The sequence below is a fragment of the Calliphora vicina genome, chromosome 4, assembly GCF_958450345.1.
Source record: "Calliphora vicina chromosome 4, idCalVici1.1, whole genome shotgun sequence".
In the NCBI taxonomy this organism is placed as follows: Eukaryota; Metazoa; Arthropoda; class Insecta; order Diptera; family Calliphoridae; genus Calliphora; species Calliphora vicina.
This window is the reverse complement of record NC_088783.1, coordinates 5,265,034-5,281,604: the sequence shown is the minus strand read 5'-3', so window position 1 is coordinate 5,281,604 and position 16,571 is coordinate 5,265,034. Positions and strand designations below refer to the sequence as shown.

The following is a 16,571-nucleotide window of genomic DNA, read 5'->3' as shown; positions in this document are numbered from 1 at the left end:
AATTCTTATTTATACAGATTTTTTATTTAAAAATCAATATGAAGAAAATGCTTTAGATGTACATACTTTATGCAATCCATAACAAATTCCTCTAACACCGCGATCTTTAATATATTTTACATTGAAATATGGAAGTAAACAATTTTATTCACACCATTTTAAGGACAATGGCCCATAATCAAAGTCAGAAATAAAGAATACTTTAAGAAAATTAATCTCGACTTTACTTAAGAGTGGACTTTAGGTCTATCATAGACAAGTTAAAATATACTTCTGACGCTGAAGTCGACCCTAAATATAAAACTAGCTGAAGTTGTTTTTAAATCGTTTAACAATGCTGTTTAACAACAGCATTGCAAAACCTTGGAACAGGTTTTGCAATTGTTTAACAGTTCCTAATGTATAAAAAAGCATACAAAAACAAACGATTTACTTTTCGAAATGGATTGTTCGAACAATCGACTTATAGAACCTAGTGCCGAGTTATATTGGTTATACATTTTCTTTTACCACGACAATAAAATAATAATTAATTATAATAATTAAATAATAATAAATAATTCCACAAAATCCAACTAATTTAATTAAAATGACAACACTGATTACAACTAAAATATACTAATTTTAGTCAGTGTGGCACCTTTATTTTTTTTTTTCAATTTCATAGCATTCCAGGTTATTAAAAATAAACAGAATTTTTAAAATATTTACAAACTGATGAAAAAATAAACAAATTCGTAAAAATAATGAATACACGAGAGGTTTGCATTATTTAAATTGTGAAGAATATAAATATTATGTTATAATTTTTGCAGAAAACTTGGGTTAACTCTATGTTTTCCCAATTATCACATCTGGAAAACAACAATTCACCAAAACCAAAAAAATCGAAAGACGTTATTCCAAAGCCCACCGGAACTACAAAGAAACAATCCACTACGGCACCAGTCGACGATATAATTGATTTGGATGATTTAGAAGACTGCAGCAATGAAGCATCCACATTTCTGGAGCGAACAACAAAGACTGACGTACAAATCTCCAATGAAAATTGGATTGATGTCTTTGCTCCAGTAACAAGTGACGAATTGGCCGTACATCCCAAAAAGCTACAAGAAGTACAACAGTGGTTTAAACATTGCGCTGTCATGAAGCGCAAAAAACCGTCTCAGCTTTGTTTGCTTACTGGACCTTCGGGTAGTGGAAAGACAGCCGCTATACGAATCTTAGCCAAAGAAAACAAAATCAATATACAAGAATGGATAAATCCTGTTGATCAGGAGATGATCTATAATTTGGGCGATCAAGTTTATGGACAGTCATATGTTAGTTCACAAGTAGAAGCTTTTAAAAATTTCCTTTTTAAAGCATCGCGATATCGTTCATTGTTGGAGACAATTGCCACAGATAAACGCTTACTAATGGTGGAAGATTTTCCCAACTTTCTGCTAAGAGATCCTACAGTATTTCAGGAGATATTAGAGTAAGTTATACGTCTAATAAATGCTATTAATTTACTTGTTCACCACTTTCAACACTAAAAGAATAGTGATATACAAATGAGTGGGGCGGATTTTCATTGGAAAATATGACGGTAACAAAATTTAATTGGAAATTACCAAGTATTTTGTAAAAATTATTTCTAAACTTTTATGAAGCAAAATGTTTTGAAATGATAATTTTTAATTGCTAGTAGAGGAATGAAGAAGACTTTCTGCCAGTTTCTGGATGTCGAAAGAAGTTGGTATATTTTTATTAAAAAATGGGATAATATGCATATAAATAAATATTTTGAAGTAAAATATAACAAAATATGCATTATCAGTAATACATATATAGTTTAAATTCGAAATTTTAATAAGTATAGTAACCATTGATAAAAATTTATAAAGTTCTGTTTAGTGAACTTTTCATAAATAAAAGTGTTTTTTTTTTTAGAGAATATGTCAACTATGCCAAATCACCTTTAATCTTTATAGTAACCGATGCTAAAACTCGAGGTCTTAATATCAGTTATAACCTCTTCACCGATCAAATAAAACAGAAGTTCCTTATTAATCACATTAGTTTTAATGCTGCAGCATCGACTATAATGCAAAAGGCTATGAAACGATTTTGCACTCTAATGCGTTCACCACCACACTGCGAAATTTACAAATCACCATCACCAGATATAATTGACTCGATAATTATATCGGCCCAGGGAGACATAAGAAATGCATTAATAAATCTGCATTTCTCATCTTTGAAAGGAGCACCATGTTTATTAACCAAACGTGTTGCAATGGTAGAAGAATCAAAAACTTTAAGAAAGAGAAAAGGTCAGAGAGCACTAAAATCTGTCGGACGTGATGAATCGGTAACAATGATGCATGCTTTGGGCAGGGTATTTAATCCAAAGTGTAAGTATAAGTACAATTATGTGGCGCACAATATCTATATTTTATAATATTTTAGTTACCGAGGCCAAACGTTTTTTACATTCACCCGAAGAATTGACAGAGGCTTTTATTACGGAACCAAAAAAATTTATCGATTTAGTACAAGCAAATTATGTACTCCATTTTCGCGATATCGAATATGTCTTGGAAGCGGCCAATGGTTTAAGTCTTTGTGATATTATGCTCAACGATTATAGAGATGATTCTTTAGTATTGACCGGTTTAAATGTTGGCATCCGCAGTGTCATGGTGTCCAATACAAATCCCACCACTGGCTGGATGCCCATCAAAGGACAAAAGCGATTAGATCCCAATACAGCCAAAATACCATCCAGGGCTTCGAAAGTTTTGCCTGAACATCATAATATTTCCTCCAGTCTGTATGCCTTGGACTATAAAACCTTTGTTAATGTAATATCACCTTAAAAAGCCTAGAGCCTTAATTAAAAAAAATCAGTTTTATACATATTTTAAACGTACTTTTTATTTTATTTTTTATATTGAAATTCTTATTTTCTGTTGAGAAATCGTAATATTGAAAAAGAAAAACATACATATAAACATTTAAGAGTAATCATAAATCACTACGCTTAATAAGAACGAGTATGTGTTTTATTATGCGGGTAAATTTCTATCAATTGTATTTTATTTGTTGTTTGTAACACCATACAAAAAAAAAACTGAAAATGCAATTTCTTATTGGTTTTGTTTCTTGAAGATTTTGGTGTTTCATATCTGTTTTAACACCAAAATACATTTGATCCATTTAAGCTTTTAGGTAGTAATAGTATAATATAAATATAGTAAAAAATAATCAGACGCTTTTGTCTTTACTTCATCGAGATCCTTGAAAACAAATGTAATTCAACGTAAAGGCCTCTGAGGGCTACGATCATAGAATATCAAATAAGCGGGAACACTCAAAACTTCATCTATTGACACCTCACGCACTATAGTATCGGATGTATAAAACCATCTGAAAGTAATTTGTAGTTTATAAATTGAAAAGCAATCAATTTATGCCAAACTTCTTTTAGCTTTACCTATGCGCATTGCGTAGAGCTCCTCTCCTGTAAGTAACAAAATGGCCAGAATTTGCCTCACCAGAGTGCACAACAACAGCCAATAAGCGATAGAGATTACGCGGAAACATTGTACCAAAGCCCGTACCGTAAGACTCGGCACCGGCGCCCATGTTATTCATGGGCAGACTAGAAGAAAACAATGACATAGTAGAGCCCCAAGGTGTGCCAGCCTAAAGCAAATGATAGCGAAATAAAAAACCTTTGAAACCGAATGAAATTCTTACAAACCTGGCTATTTAAATGGGGTTGTACAAAACTATAGGGAGCCATTGAAAGGCTTTCGGGAAAATGCACGTAGTCTTGACGTTTGCACACTTGACCAGTGGGCAACCATACCGTGCGAGCTATATGTACGCAAAGACATGCTGGTAGTTTAGCAAATGTTAAGGATTTAGTGTGAGTGGTGGTTTCATTGCATGATTCACACTTGACGCCAGTGACATCCTCGGATGTAATGTAGTCACTTAGCAAATGACCCAAACTTAGACCGCTGCGTCGTTGAGGTGGTAAATTTAATGTAATACTATCGAACTTATCATAGCGAACAGTGGACTTGACGGGAAAGAGAATAAAAGTTGAATTATTTATTTAAAAGCATGTTCCGACAAACACTACTAACCTTGAATCCACAGCCATTACAAACAATTTGTGTACCCATGGCACCTTGAAAAGGATGTGGTACTTGTGTGGGCATTTTTTCAGACCAAATCTAAAATATAAACTCTATATGTATAAACAAAATATGGGTCCATTTTTGTTTGCAACATACCGAAACTTTTCCAGGTCCTCGAGTTAAGCGCTCCAGGGAGCGACATGATCCTGATGATCTTTTGTTTAGAGCGTCTCTAGAACGACTGGGTCTACCACCCAAAACAGGCGATGACATTCCACCAATTTCCATAGCTTCTGGTGGCGATGAAGATGGTAAATGATCGGCATGTAGGTCCCGATCACATATCGAGGCCGGAGAATCAGGGGTGTGGGCCTCAGAACGTACCATGCGTGACAAACCAGTGGATTCATCATAATCCGCATTGAGAAAATCACTTAACATGGCACTAGATGGTCGGTTGGGTTGATCACCAATACCATTGTCCACTGGCAAAGCATCCGATAAGGAACCAACTTGTTTGGGACGATGGGCCTCCTCTTCCAACGTCGAAAGCATTACATGAAATAACTCATGAGCATCATGTTCTTCTTGTGGTATGACCCAACCCAATGCGTTTAATGCTCTTAGCACAGCTCCTGGCGAATATGGATCTCCCCTTAGACTAGTATGGGTACCGTTTACAACCTCCAACGTACTGAGCAACGAGCTTATTAAACTTTTGCGATCTGGTGTCGCATTATTATACAATTGCAGCCAGGCTATAAACTGCGGGCATGCAGCTAACGCCTGTAACAGTGTATTTAGAAAACATGTCTGGCCAAAATTATGAAGTCCAGCTATTTGACCGCGTCGTTGGCGTAAACGCGAATTACCTTTAAAAAGTATTAAATTTAGTATTAAGCTGAAATAGACAAATTGCCCCACCACCACTCTTATTGTACATCACAACATAGCAGTGGGAGGTCACAATGGTATTATTGGTTGCTCATTTTCTTTTGTCATCCAACTTACCAGAAGGTCCCCAAAAAACAAAAGCTCCCACAACTGCTGCTACTGTTACGCCAGCTGCCATTAAAATTTTTTCACTTTCCATTTTTCAAAACTTTGTTTAAGGAAATTTACACAATTTTATAGCAAATTACATTAATTTTTTTTTACATTTTCATTAACAATTGCACTCGGAAAGAAAAACAGACATTAATGAAAAAATAAATATCGATACCACATACATCAGCTGTTCTTAGGGATGCCGTACGAAACGGTGTTACCCACCAATATTTGGATTATCGAAAATCCTTGGGATTATTGAAATATATTAAAATTACATATGCCCCTCTATTCTGCTGACTGACTCAATAAATTCCTAAGCAGACCACAAGAAGAATGTTGAGAAAACGAAATAATTAAAATGGAAACCAAAGTGAAAATTATTGAAAAAATTTAAATGGAAATAATTTTTATTGTTTCTCATAACACCGTAATTTTATCAATGTATATTTCATGAGTATTTGTAGATGTTTGTTTGCATGTGTTATAAAATAATTATTTTTATAAATTATAACCGTTCAATCGTTTAATTATTTATCACTTTATTTTGTTTAGTTTTTATTGATTTTTATTGTTTCTCACAAATTGTTAACCAGATCAACGCCACAACTATTTTTTATCAGAATTTGATATTTTCAATACCAAATTTTAATGGTACCACTATTCTATAGACATTCATGTATCATAGGACCATATTACGGAAAGACAGTTTTTTGGTTTCACATGTTGGTCGATAACTTTTGTATCATAGAGACTTATTCCGTGAAGATATTTGTTTGGGTGCTAGGATAAATAATGAACCAACTCTTACTATTTACAACACAAATTTTTCTTTTGCAAAAATGTTTTAAAAGTTGTCTTTTTTCAACTTTTAATCGTGCTTTCAACGGAAATCTTAGAATTTTATAAGGATATAGAAAATATATATTTCTACATCTGCGATGAATATTTAGATTTTGTTACAAACGGAATAACAAACACAATTTACCCCTCATATTTTAAGTGGTACGTATAAAAATATATATGGCATCCCGAAAGACATGGCATTAAACCACAGGGTGATTCAAATTTATTTAATATCAATGCAGAGTTGGCTTTTCGACATTTCGAACATCAACAATTTTATTTTTTATTATAATATATTCGATTTTTCGACATTTGTATCTAAAAATTAGATTTAAATTTATAAAATTGTTAACAAATGTATATTACTGATTTGGCATGTTTACTATCAAACACTGTTCTAAAAGTTTTTCATAAAAATATTTTGGCTCAATATCACCAAATATCGATTGTTATATGAAAAATCTAAAATCACTTAGATCGTTAATAAGCTGTCTTAGAAGAAAATGGACAATAATCTGTGATCACTCATATTTCCCAACAAATATCGATTTTTATATGAAAAATCTAAAATCACTCATATATCGTTAATAAGCGGTCCTAAAGGAAAAAGGGCAATAATCTGTGAAAAATCTAAAATCTAAATTATATGAAAAATCTAAAATCACTCATATGTACATACAGTATTGGCCAATATCATAATCATAATTTTTATGATAAAAACGGCTTTTTTTGGATGTATTTTGTATATATTTTATTAACTAATGTTGTTAATGTTCATTTAGAAAAAGATAATTTTATTAAAAATTAATTTAAAATGATAAATCATATAAAAACTCAAAACGCAAGGGACAAAACAAAAGCATCCTCTTATAAGATGTTTAAAAATTTGACTCGGTACTGCATATTTGCAATGTGAGTTATCGGGAATCACAATGAATGGACTTAAAAATTCCAAAAGATAAAAATAAAGGAAGACGTAATGTCCAAAATTTAAGTTTTATGCAGTTTATTGTGAAAAAAAAAACAATGACAAGGAGCAAGTACTCCAGTGAATTTAAAATTAAAGTTATTGAAGACTGGAAGACGGGCTTATCACTAAATGAATTGAGTAAAAAATATTCAATTAACAGATCAGTTATTTTCAGGCTCGTTTAAAAATTTTTTAAGACTGGTCGCATATCACCGGCGCATTCTGGAGGTCGTAAAAAGTTCCGCTGGAATAAGGCATGTACGCAGACCAAAAGGAGGAAGACTGAATCCTAAGTATTGCAAAGAAACAATTAAACATGGAGGTGGCAATGTAATGGTCTGGGGTTGCTTTTCTGGTCAAGAATTTGGGCCAAATCATAAAATTTATGGGATTATGGATCGGTTCATGTACCGTGATGTATTGTAAGCTGTAATGTTGCCTTATGCCAGTGAAGAGATGTTAATTATAGGGAGCTTCCAACAGGATAACGATCCTAAGCACCCCTCCAAAGTTTGTAAGACTTGACTACAGAGCAATAAGATTCAAGTTCTTCATTGGCCTGGTCAATCTCCCGATCTCAATCCTATTGAGAACTTGTGGCACATTGTTAATATGAAAATAAATAGTGAAAATTGCTGAAATAAGGAGAATAACGATTTATTTCATGCCGTTAAAATAGCCTGGGAAGGAATATCGAAAAACGCCATAAAAACATAATATCTTCTATGCCAAGAGATGTTCTTGTGCCATCCAAAACAAAGGATTTGCAACAAAAAATTAATTAAATTTTTTTTTATAGTTTATTCTTGAAGGGGTGCTTTAGTTTTGTCCGTTTCATTTTCTACCTTAAAATATTTTTTGATTTTAAGTTACCTCTTATAGAAAGGTAAACTTTGAAAGTATTTGTTTATCAATACTAAACATATTAACAAATAAAAATAATACATAATAGATATTTAAAACTTTGATTTTATACAGTTATGGCCAATACTGTATATCTTTAATAAGATGTACTAGAAAAAAGGAAATAATCTGTGATCACTCATATTTCACAGCAAATATCGATTTTAATGTGCTGTTTTTATAATACAACCGAGTACTATGAGTGGAAATTTTACATGTGTTTTGTTGTTGTAACTAAAACAAAATATGTACATTAGGTATATAACTAATTTTGGCGAAATTTTTGGCATACCACCACGTGATGGCCAATGTTGTATTAGTAATGAAAATTATTTTTATACCCTTCACCATGAGTGGCAAGGGTATATATAAGTTTGTCATTCCGTTTGTAATTTCCACATTTTTCATTTGCGACCCCATAAAGTATATATATTCTGGATCGTTTTAGATAGCGGAATCGATATAGCCATGTCCGTCTGTCCGTCTGTGTGTTGAAATCAACTTTCCGAAGCCCCCAAATAACTTCCATACACGATTCATACATAAATATCTCCGAAATTCTTCCGGCTCGGTCGCTATTTAAAATCGAGAAAATCGGTCCACAAATGGCTGAGATATAAGGAAAAAACTAGGACAACCTCGATTTTTTACCTATATCTGGATTACTAAGTCATTAATATAGACAATATGGATAGCTAATGATAGATATTTCAAAGACCTTTGCAACGACGTATATAAGACCATAGTAAGTTGAACATACAATGGGTCAAAATCGGAAACAAATATTTTTAAACCCGAATTTTTTTTCATCAAAAAAATTTTTTTTTTCATAAATTCTTTTTCCAAAAAAATTAAAGAAAATTAAAAAACAATTTGGAAAAAAAAAATTTTTAAAAAAATTTAAAACATTAAAAAAAAAATTTTGATTTTGTTTAAATAAAAATATTTAAAAAAAAATATATTTTTTCAATATAATTTGGTGAAGGGTATATAAGATTCGGCACAGCCGAATATAGCTCTCTTACTTGTTTTAGATCATTTGGAATCAAAAACATCACGCACCAACACCAATTTCTAAAATTAACCAAATTTGTTTTCTATGAAAAATTATATAAATAATTTTATTTTTTTTGCAAGTTGAGGAATCTTCCCTTATTTAAAAATTATATTTTGAAGAATGTCCGCAGTTATTATTAAAATAAAATATATTGTTTTTCAAAATAATTGAAAAAATTTAATGAAAAACTTTATTGCGTTTGGTGCGTGATTTTTCATATTTTTTAATGCTCTATACGACTATGCTATGCCAATTTGCATATTTGCAAAAAATGTAAAAAGTTATATCCCTAATGTACATTCTTCAACTTCAACTCAAAGTATTCGTTTGTATTATAAAAACAGCACATAAGAAACATATTTTTCCTAAAAACTTATAAAATATTGATTTTAAAATTTTTTCTTTTATTTAAGAGATACAATTATTATTCCTTTGAAATAGAACCGATTTTTTGAGTTACGTACCTTTTTCAACAATTTTATCATTTATGGTATTAAGAAACCGTTATTTCACTAAAATGAAGTGATCGAGAAAAACTATAATTATTTCCGTACTCTATGACTCCAACAAAACGGAATTGCTACATGAGAACCCTGGCATATTTTTTTGGTTCACTTTTGTATCACTGTGTTATTATTAATATGGAATAACAAAATATGTAATATAATGTATATAAATTTTATTATTTTAATCTTTATATAATTAAACAATTATATGTAAATACATTATTATTATCTTTATATTCATAATGTTCATTAAAGAAACCAAATGTTCATAAAATTATTATACAAAATTCGTTTTGTAAGCCATTAACAACTGAGAGGGCGTTAGTGTAAAAACATAAGTTCTTTTTAAATTAGATTTTTTATACATATTCGTTAAATCAGAATGCTTATTTTATAAAAATTTACATTCATATTTAATTTTTTAAATTTAAAGTCGATTATACCAATTTTTTGATTTATGTGCCTTATAATATTACTCCACTAAGCCTTCAGTTGTTATTGAATTAGTCTATATATGAATATAATTATGGAAACGAAAATTTAACCAGCAACTTCAGCATGTAAAATTGTTCGGTCATGTTGACTGTGAAAAGGGGAATGTTTGTTTAGTTTATATTTAAAGGTTGTAATGTATTTTCTAAATTAGGTATATACTTTAGAGAATACATTAAAACAGTGTTAAGTTTTCAGGGTAGTATAGACTTAATAATTTAGTTGTATTCTTTTTAGATTTTTTTGTTTTGCTTTTACATTCCTCTGTTGAGTGCCCAGACTGCTTTATGTGTTTGCCAAAAGAGATGGAAGAATTGAAACCACGTTTACAAACGGTGCACGTCATAGGACGATCTTCCGTATGACTTTTTTCGTGCACACGTCGTGTTTTCCGATCACCAAAAGCTAATTCACAAAATTCACACTTAAAAGGACGTAATTTTAAATGGACTGCATTATAATGATCTTTAAGATGTGAACTTCTTAAAAATAGTTTGCCGCACGAAGGACACTGTAAACGTTTATCATCGTGACTTCTCAGATGCTCTTCTAAGTCTTTGGCCGTCTTTTGGCTTCTTTTGCAAATTGGACACAAAAGTTCGGGTTTGGTTGTATGTATTTCTGAGTGAACCTTTAATCGAAAGGATTGGCGAAAACGTTTTCCACACCATTCGCATGCAAAGGGAAACTCATCAGTGTGTGTAAGTTCATGAACTCTTTTCGAACTGTTTGAAGCAAATGATTTCGTACAATGGGAGCATTTAAAAGCCCTAAGTTTTTCATGAACCGTCCGTACATGATCATCTAAATGACTTTTACGTTTAAATTCTTTTGAGCATATCTGACATTTGTGCATCGTTTGATTCGTAGCATGCACTGTTCGTTGATGTCTTTTAAAGGTGGATATCGTAGCAAATACATGGGAACATTTTTCGCACACTATCGTATCTTTAACATCGTCATCATCAGTGCTTTTCATGTTGTCAGAGTGTGATGATTTTCCGGTTATCGTTGGTTGTTTAGCTTTTCTTGTGCGTTTTTGACGATTGTTTTCAACTTCAGTTGATTGTTTACGCTTCTTACGGCGTTTTGGTTCAATTGTATTTTCTCCATTTTCTTGATTTTTTTTCGACAATTTATTTTTATCTTCAGTGGATTGTTTATCTTTATTTCGGCGTTTTGGTTTAATTGTATTTTCTCCATTTTCGATATTTTCTTCATTTTGCTTCGACAATTTGTTTTCATTACTTGTACAATACTAAAATTAAATATTGAAATTTAAAAATATTTATTTATGTATAATGCAATATTTTATGGAGTGCGAAACTTGTTGTGACTTTTATTAGATACATACATATTTACATACATATTTGGTCAATTCACAAGATCTCCTATCATGTCATATTGTCCTAATAATTCACGACTCGGCGGGTCGACTTTACCGACTCTTAGGCGTTCGGCTGGTTGATTACGATAACACAATAAACATAGCATACAGAGTAGTATTATTTTATTAGATTTTTTTGCTTGAAAGGCAATAACAACATTTTCAAACCATTGTGAATTATTAGGACATTGTGACCATAGGGTAACATAGTGACGAGACGTAATTGTCAAAAACCTATCTCTTGCAACAACAAAATACATGTTAGTCAATGTATTTTGTTCTTGTATGAAACATATGATTTGTTGTATTTTTGTTTTACAAATCGGAGTGTCTCGTCTCTATGATTGTGACAATATGACATGATAGGACTCTTTGTGAATTGAGCAATTAATTGTAAATGTTAGATTTCCAAAACGGATAATACTTTAAAAAATGAAATTGAAAATTTTACTTTTTTAAAATCTTGAAATTAAATAAATAATTAAGAAATGAGGAATTCGATTTTATATTTAAAAATATTTTATCGATGGTCTATTTTGATAAGCACATTGAGGAGAGTACACAAGTAAATACATATCTTTTAGGCTCTATATTACATGAATGAATAAATAATTAGAAATCATTCGGTATGTCAAGAAATCGTTCGAAAAATACATTTCTTGTTTACACGATAGTATTACAAGTATTTCATTTTTTTTTTTATTTATATTTCTCTGCAAACTTTATTATAAACACCACCCAAAAGATGGGGGTCGTAAAGGTCGTAGACACAAAAGGGTCCTTTTAAAATTCGAAAACGATCTAGCTATGTCCGTCCTTCTGTTGAATATCCCAAATATTATTTGATACTCAGAAATGTTTGGTATTGAAAATGGGCAAAATCGGTCAAGTAGAACAAGAGATATGGACCAAAATGTGAGAGAAATTTCAAAATAGTTGATATTTTTCGAAAATGTTTTGCTATTTTCTTGAAATATTTTGCAAATATGTAATATCATGCAATTTTGTTGATAAAAAGACAAGCTCTGTTGAAAATGGTCCAATTATTTCTCCCCAATACAAATTTCTTCCCGGAATATGGATATATGGTACATAAGCTGCGGTCAAAATAATAGCACCACGACATTCATATTGTTATATAATAATATTACGTAAAAACTGTTAAATAAATGTTTGTTGTTTTTGTATAAATTTATACTTAATTCAATAAACTTTAAAATCTTAGATTCAAATTTTAAAGAAAAAACTACATAATATATAAATACCTAAGAAATTCATCAGTCAAAAAAATAGCACCAAGATAGAAATCGATTAAAATAAACAAAAATTAACAAGGACAAAATTTAATTTAGTAACAATTATTATGGTTTGTAACGTTCTTACACGTTATTAATAAAAGTAAAATATTGCTGTCTTTTGTTTTCGTATTTTTTGGGAAAAAAGAGACCGACCACCTCCTACTCATAAATATTCTAAAATTTTGAAAATTTTGTATATTTGGCACAAGATATATTTTTTCATTCCCCAAAATAAATTCTTAAATATTTTTGGTTTCGTTTTACCCTTTTTGTGACTCTTACCCCCAGTAACACGAAGTCTGGTTATGTGTTAACTAATAGTTATACTGACAGTTTTCATACAAAAATAATTTTAACCTACAGTATAACTGTTAGTTAACGCCTAACCAGCCATCGTGTTAATGGGGGTTAGCCATCTATTTTTAATAAAATTCTGTTTGGGGATATCACCATCCTGTGCCACGACATTGACCTTTTAGTTTGAAACGCAAATTTATATCAGTTTATCATTCCATAGATATGTTCATAATTTCTTTGCTTTATATCTGAGTATGATTTTATCAAGCATTTGATCATATAAGATTGAATTATTTATTCCACGTATTCAATATATTCTTCGAATGTTATAATAGAAAAACCACAATCAAACTATAATTTTAAAATCTGTGTGTTTGTAAGATAAGATGAATATATTATCTTAAATTTTGGTTGAAATTGGATTCGGAGGACATTCTATAGAAGTCTGATATCAAACAATATTAAACAAATTTAATTATTTGACCAAAAAGTTTTTGGTACTTGAATGTTGAAAAATGGTAATACTTCGGAAATTTTACTTTTAATAGAGGATGTAATATTGTTATTGGTGAAACTTTTCTAGAATTTAAATATTTTAAATTTTGTTCTTGTAATGGTCAGAATAAAAATATTTCCCATGTTAATTGCTTTAAGGTTCTGTGGTGCTATTATTTTGACCGGCACTGTAAATCAGGCATGTGAATCGTTTTCAAAATTGAAATCAATTTCAAAAACGATTTAGGTGTGATGAATTTCGATTGATTTCATATTCAATTTTTGTTTCATTCCGTATCTTTTTTATAACAAAAAAACAACAAAATAAGCAACTCTCCATTTGTTTACCTTAATACTGAAAAATGTTTAAATCTCTTAAACATATCGAATTTTACAAAAATAATTCTAATATGTATATATAGAAATCGCATTACCGAATTCTAGGAAGATCGTTCGCTAATTGGTCATAGCTCCCATATAAGGACCACTTCGGAAAAGCATTTAAATACACATGTATGGATCCATAATCTGGAAAATTATCCTATAGCAATGTAATACAGCATAGCCAAGTATAACACAAATTTTTGTTTGCATTTAACTTTTTTTAAAAAATCATTTGTTTTTTGAAAATCTAATACAATTTCTGTTCAGACAATGAAATTATATTATGATACTTGAGTTTTTCACAAATATTAATATGTACTCAGTATTGTCGTTTGTAATGTGCTGTTTTTCTATTTTGTTTTTGTTACAATAACAAAACACATGTTAAATTTTCACTCAAAGTACTCGTTTGGATTAGAAAAACAGCTCATAATAAATACCTTTATTTTGTATTTTTTGCTAGACTTATGTGCTGTTTTTAAAATACAAACGAGTTCTTTATAAAAACAGCACATTACACTTTCTTTTAACACTCATTTTATTTTCATCGTATTAAACACAAATAAGACTTTTTGTTGTCGCAACTACGATATCTATGAAAATAAGTAAGTTTTTTTTTATTTTTATAATAACTAGTAGTATAATAATAAACAAAACATTAATAACAGTCCATAACATTTCTTAAACAAGAATTAAAAATAAAATAACAAATGTTTATGCAACTCAAGATAGTTTTCGAAAATGTATGAGTATGTATGTATATAATTTAAAACTCTGGTGGTGGATAAAAAAAATCCGGCCAAGCCGTGTATAAGTCTCTTACTTGTATTGAATTTTTATCACGACTTTTTCTTAAACATTTATTTTTATCAGCATTGTCACTGAATTCAGCCGAAGAAACCGTTTCAATGCTAAAATTTAAGTTTAAGTCTGCATCATCGTCGTCATCTGCATCGGAATAATGTGGAAACTCCTCCATAAAGTCCATGGCATCTTCAAATGCATCATCATTCATTTGTAGTGTATTGTTCGAATAATCTATTACATCCGCAATTGGATCGACACCAGTATAAGTGTTATGTACTTCAAATTGTAAACTATTTGTGCAAAAGCTCTCTTGATAACCTTCCTCATATTTAACATCTTCAATTTGAAAAATCGCACAATCCTGCGTGGCACTGATTTCATTTACTGCAACTGGCTGTGTTTGTGGTACTTCTTTCCATATTACATTTTCTCGGAACTGCTTAATTTCTTGTGTCGCCAAATCATCGTCCGGGCCACTTGCATCACCCATAACTGAGATCATGTACTCGAATGTCTGTGTAGCCGATTTACGAAAATCTTCAACATTTTGCAGTTTTTTTAAACAGTTTTGGCACAATTGCTGTGGAAAGTGTGTATCATTGATAACAGCTATCTCATTGATATTGGTTCCCTCTTTTATTCGAAATTTTTCCGTATCTATAATCGAAGTGTATCGTATGCCACTGCAGTCCTTTAACCAATTTAAATGTTGCATGTTTAAACTTTTTGCATTATTTTTTGTATTCTGTCGATTTAAGCAAATACGACAAAAATACTGCAATCTTTTAATATCCTCATCATTTAGCTCATCACTTTCCAGCAGCTCCTTTAGCGCTGCTGTGGAGGCCATAATTTTTTCACGAAAAAAGTACGAATATTGAGTCTTAAGGAAGCATATTTCACATATTTTCCGACAATAATCATTGATATATTTTTGATTCATTGGATTTTTTAATACCGTAATGTGAGCTGTGACTTTAAGTATTTTGGACATATTTTTTTCTTCTTTGACATCGTACACTTTTTGAGTAAATATTGCGGGTCTTATGTCCAGGAGACATATGCAACAAATATGATCCAAGTGTGCACGTGTGACTGGCAACATTATGCAAAATGGAATGGAATCAATAGAATTCTCAAATGCATTCAAATACACTTTCTATAAATAACATTTAACTAATTCGTATTTTGTTTTTTGATTTTTTAACACAACTATAAATAAATTAGTGTTGTAAAATTACAATCGATTACTTTATATTCGTAAATAAATGCAATAAACTGTTTTACGCATACAAGCATTGGTTGGTTACCGAGTTTAGTGTTACGGTAGAAACCTTGATCAATATTACAGTTTATTTTATAAATGTTGGCTTGAATGTATTTAATTCTTTTTGTATATATATTTAAACCTTTCCGCATTTCCCATATAACATATACATACAAATACAAATATCATTAGTATATCAATATAACAGATTGGGTTCTGAATCGGATGCTATTTAAAATCGGCCACTCTGTGTTTGTGTACTTGTGTTAAAAAGCATAGAATATGTAGATATTGAAATAGAAAAACAAGCTTTGAAATACGCTAGAACCAAACAAGTGAAAAAAATTATCAGCTGTTTGACTGACTCCACCATATATGAATTCCAATACATATGGTGGTTGATAAATGAAAACAAATACTTTCGTAATCACTCAATATTCATCACCACTAAATATTTCATTAATTTTATATTCTATATTTGCTATTATTTTGGCCTTTTGAGGCCAAAAAAAAATTGATTTTAAGCAAATTGTAAACTAAACAAAATTTAAATTTTTCTGGAAATCTTTCATATGAGACAGTGCAGAGTTTCTGTCGAGCCACATATGTAGTAGGTATATACTGTGTGTGGCAAGCATAAAATATTCAGTTTCAATTTATAAATGCGGAACTGGTT

General features: G+C 30.7%; 3 protein-coding genes across 3 annotated transcripts; 1 reads left to right on the top strand and 2 right to left on the bottom strand.

The window, feature by feature from the left end:
* Window positions 1–664: 664 nt before the first annotated feature.
* Window positions 665–2,909, top strand: Rad17 (Rad17 checkpoint clamp loader component). Its single transcript, XM_065506853.1, has 4 exons — window positions 665–761; window positions 816–1,483; window positions 1,939–2,402; window positions 2,458–2,909. The coding sequence occupies exons 1-4, from the start codon at window positions 747–749 to the stop codon at window positions 2,865–2,867; spliced, it is 1,557 nt and encodes a 518-aa protein (XP_065362925.1). The 5' UTR covers window positions 665–746; the 3' UTR covers window positions 2,868–2,909.
* On the bottom strand, window positions 2,899–5,350 carry Usp30 (ubiquitin specific protease 30). Its single transcript, XM_065506855.1, has 6 exons — window positions 5,151–5,350; window positions 4,296–5,011; window positions 4,146–4,235; window positions 3,755–4,078; window positions 3,485–3,696; window positions 2,899–3,417 (listed from the first exon to the last, which is right to left on the bottom strand). The coding sequence occupies exons 1-6, from the start codon at window positions 5,230–5,232 to the stop codon at window positions 3,306–3,308; spliced, it is 1,536 nt and encodes a 511-aa protein (XP_065362927.1). The 5' UTR covers window positions 5,233–5,350; the 3' UTR covers window positions 2,899–3,305.
* A 4,271-nt stretch (window positions 5,351–9,621) lies between these two features.
* On the bottom strand, window positions 9,622–15,823 carry LOC135958091 (zinc finger protein 652-like). Its single transcript, XM_065508955.1, has 2 exons — window positions 14,645–15,823; window positions 9,622–11,218 (listed from the first exon to the last, which is right to left on the bottom strand). The coding sequence occupies exons 1-2, from the start codon at window positions 15,731–15,733 to the stop codon at window positions 10,136–10,138; spliced, it is 2,172 nt and encodes a 723-aa protein (XP_065365027.1). The 5' UTR covers window positions 15,734–15,823; the 3' UTR covers window positions 9,622–10,135.
* Between the last annotated feature and the right edge of the window lie 748 nt (window positions 15,824–16,571).

Coding starts and splice junctions, on each gene's coding strand:
- LOC135958091 (XM_065508955.1), bottom strand. CDS start 15,733: ATGTTGCCAGTCACACGTGCACACTTGGATCATATTTGTTGCATATGT. Junction 11,219..14,644: donor GTGATAAAAATTCAATACAA/GTAAGAGACTTA, acceptor ATTTAATTTTAG/TATTGTACAAGTAATGAAAA.
- Usp30 (XM_065506855.1), bottom strand. CDS start 5,232: ATGGAAAGTGAAAAAATTTTAATGGCAGCTGGCGTAACAGTAGCAGCA. Junction 4,236..4,295: donor GAGGACCTGGAAAAGTTTCG/GTATGTTGCAAA, acceptor TTTATATTTTAG/ATTTGGTCTGAAAAAATGCC. Junction 4,079..4,145: donor GTAATGGCTGTGGATTCAAG/GTTAGTAGTGTT, acceptor TTTCCCGTCAAG/TCCACTGTTCGCTATGATAA.
- Rad17 (XM_065506853.1), top strand. Junction 1,484..1,938: donor GTATTTCAGGAGATATTAGA/GTAAGTTATACG, acceptor TTTTTTTTTTAG/AGAATATGTCAACTATGCCA. Junction 2,403..2,457: donor CAGGGTATTTAATCCAAAGT/GTAAGTATAAGT, acceptor ATAATATTTTAG/TTACCGAGGCCAAACGTTTT.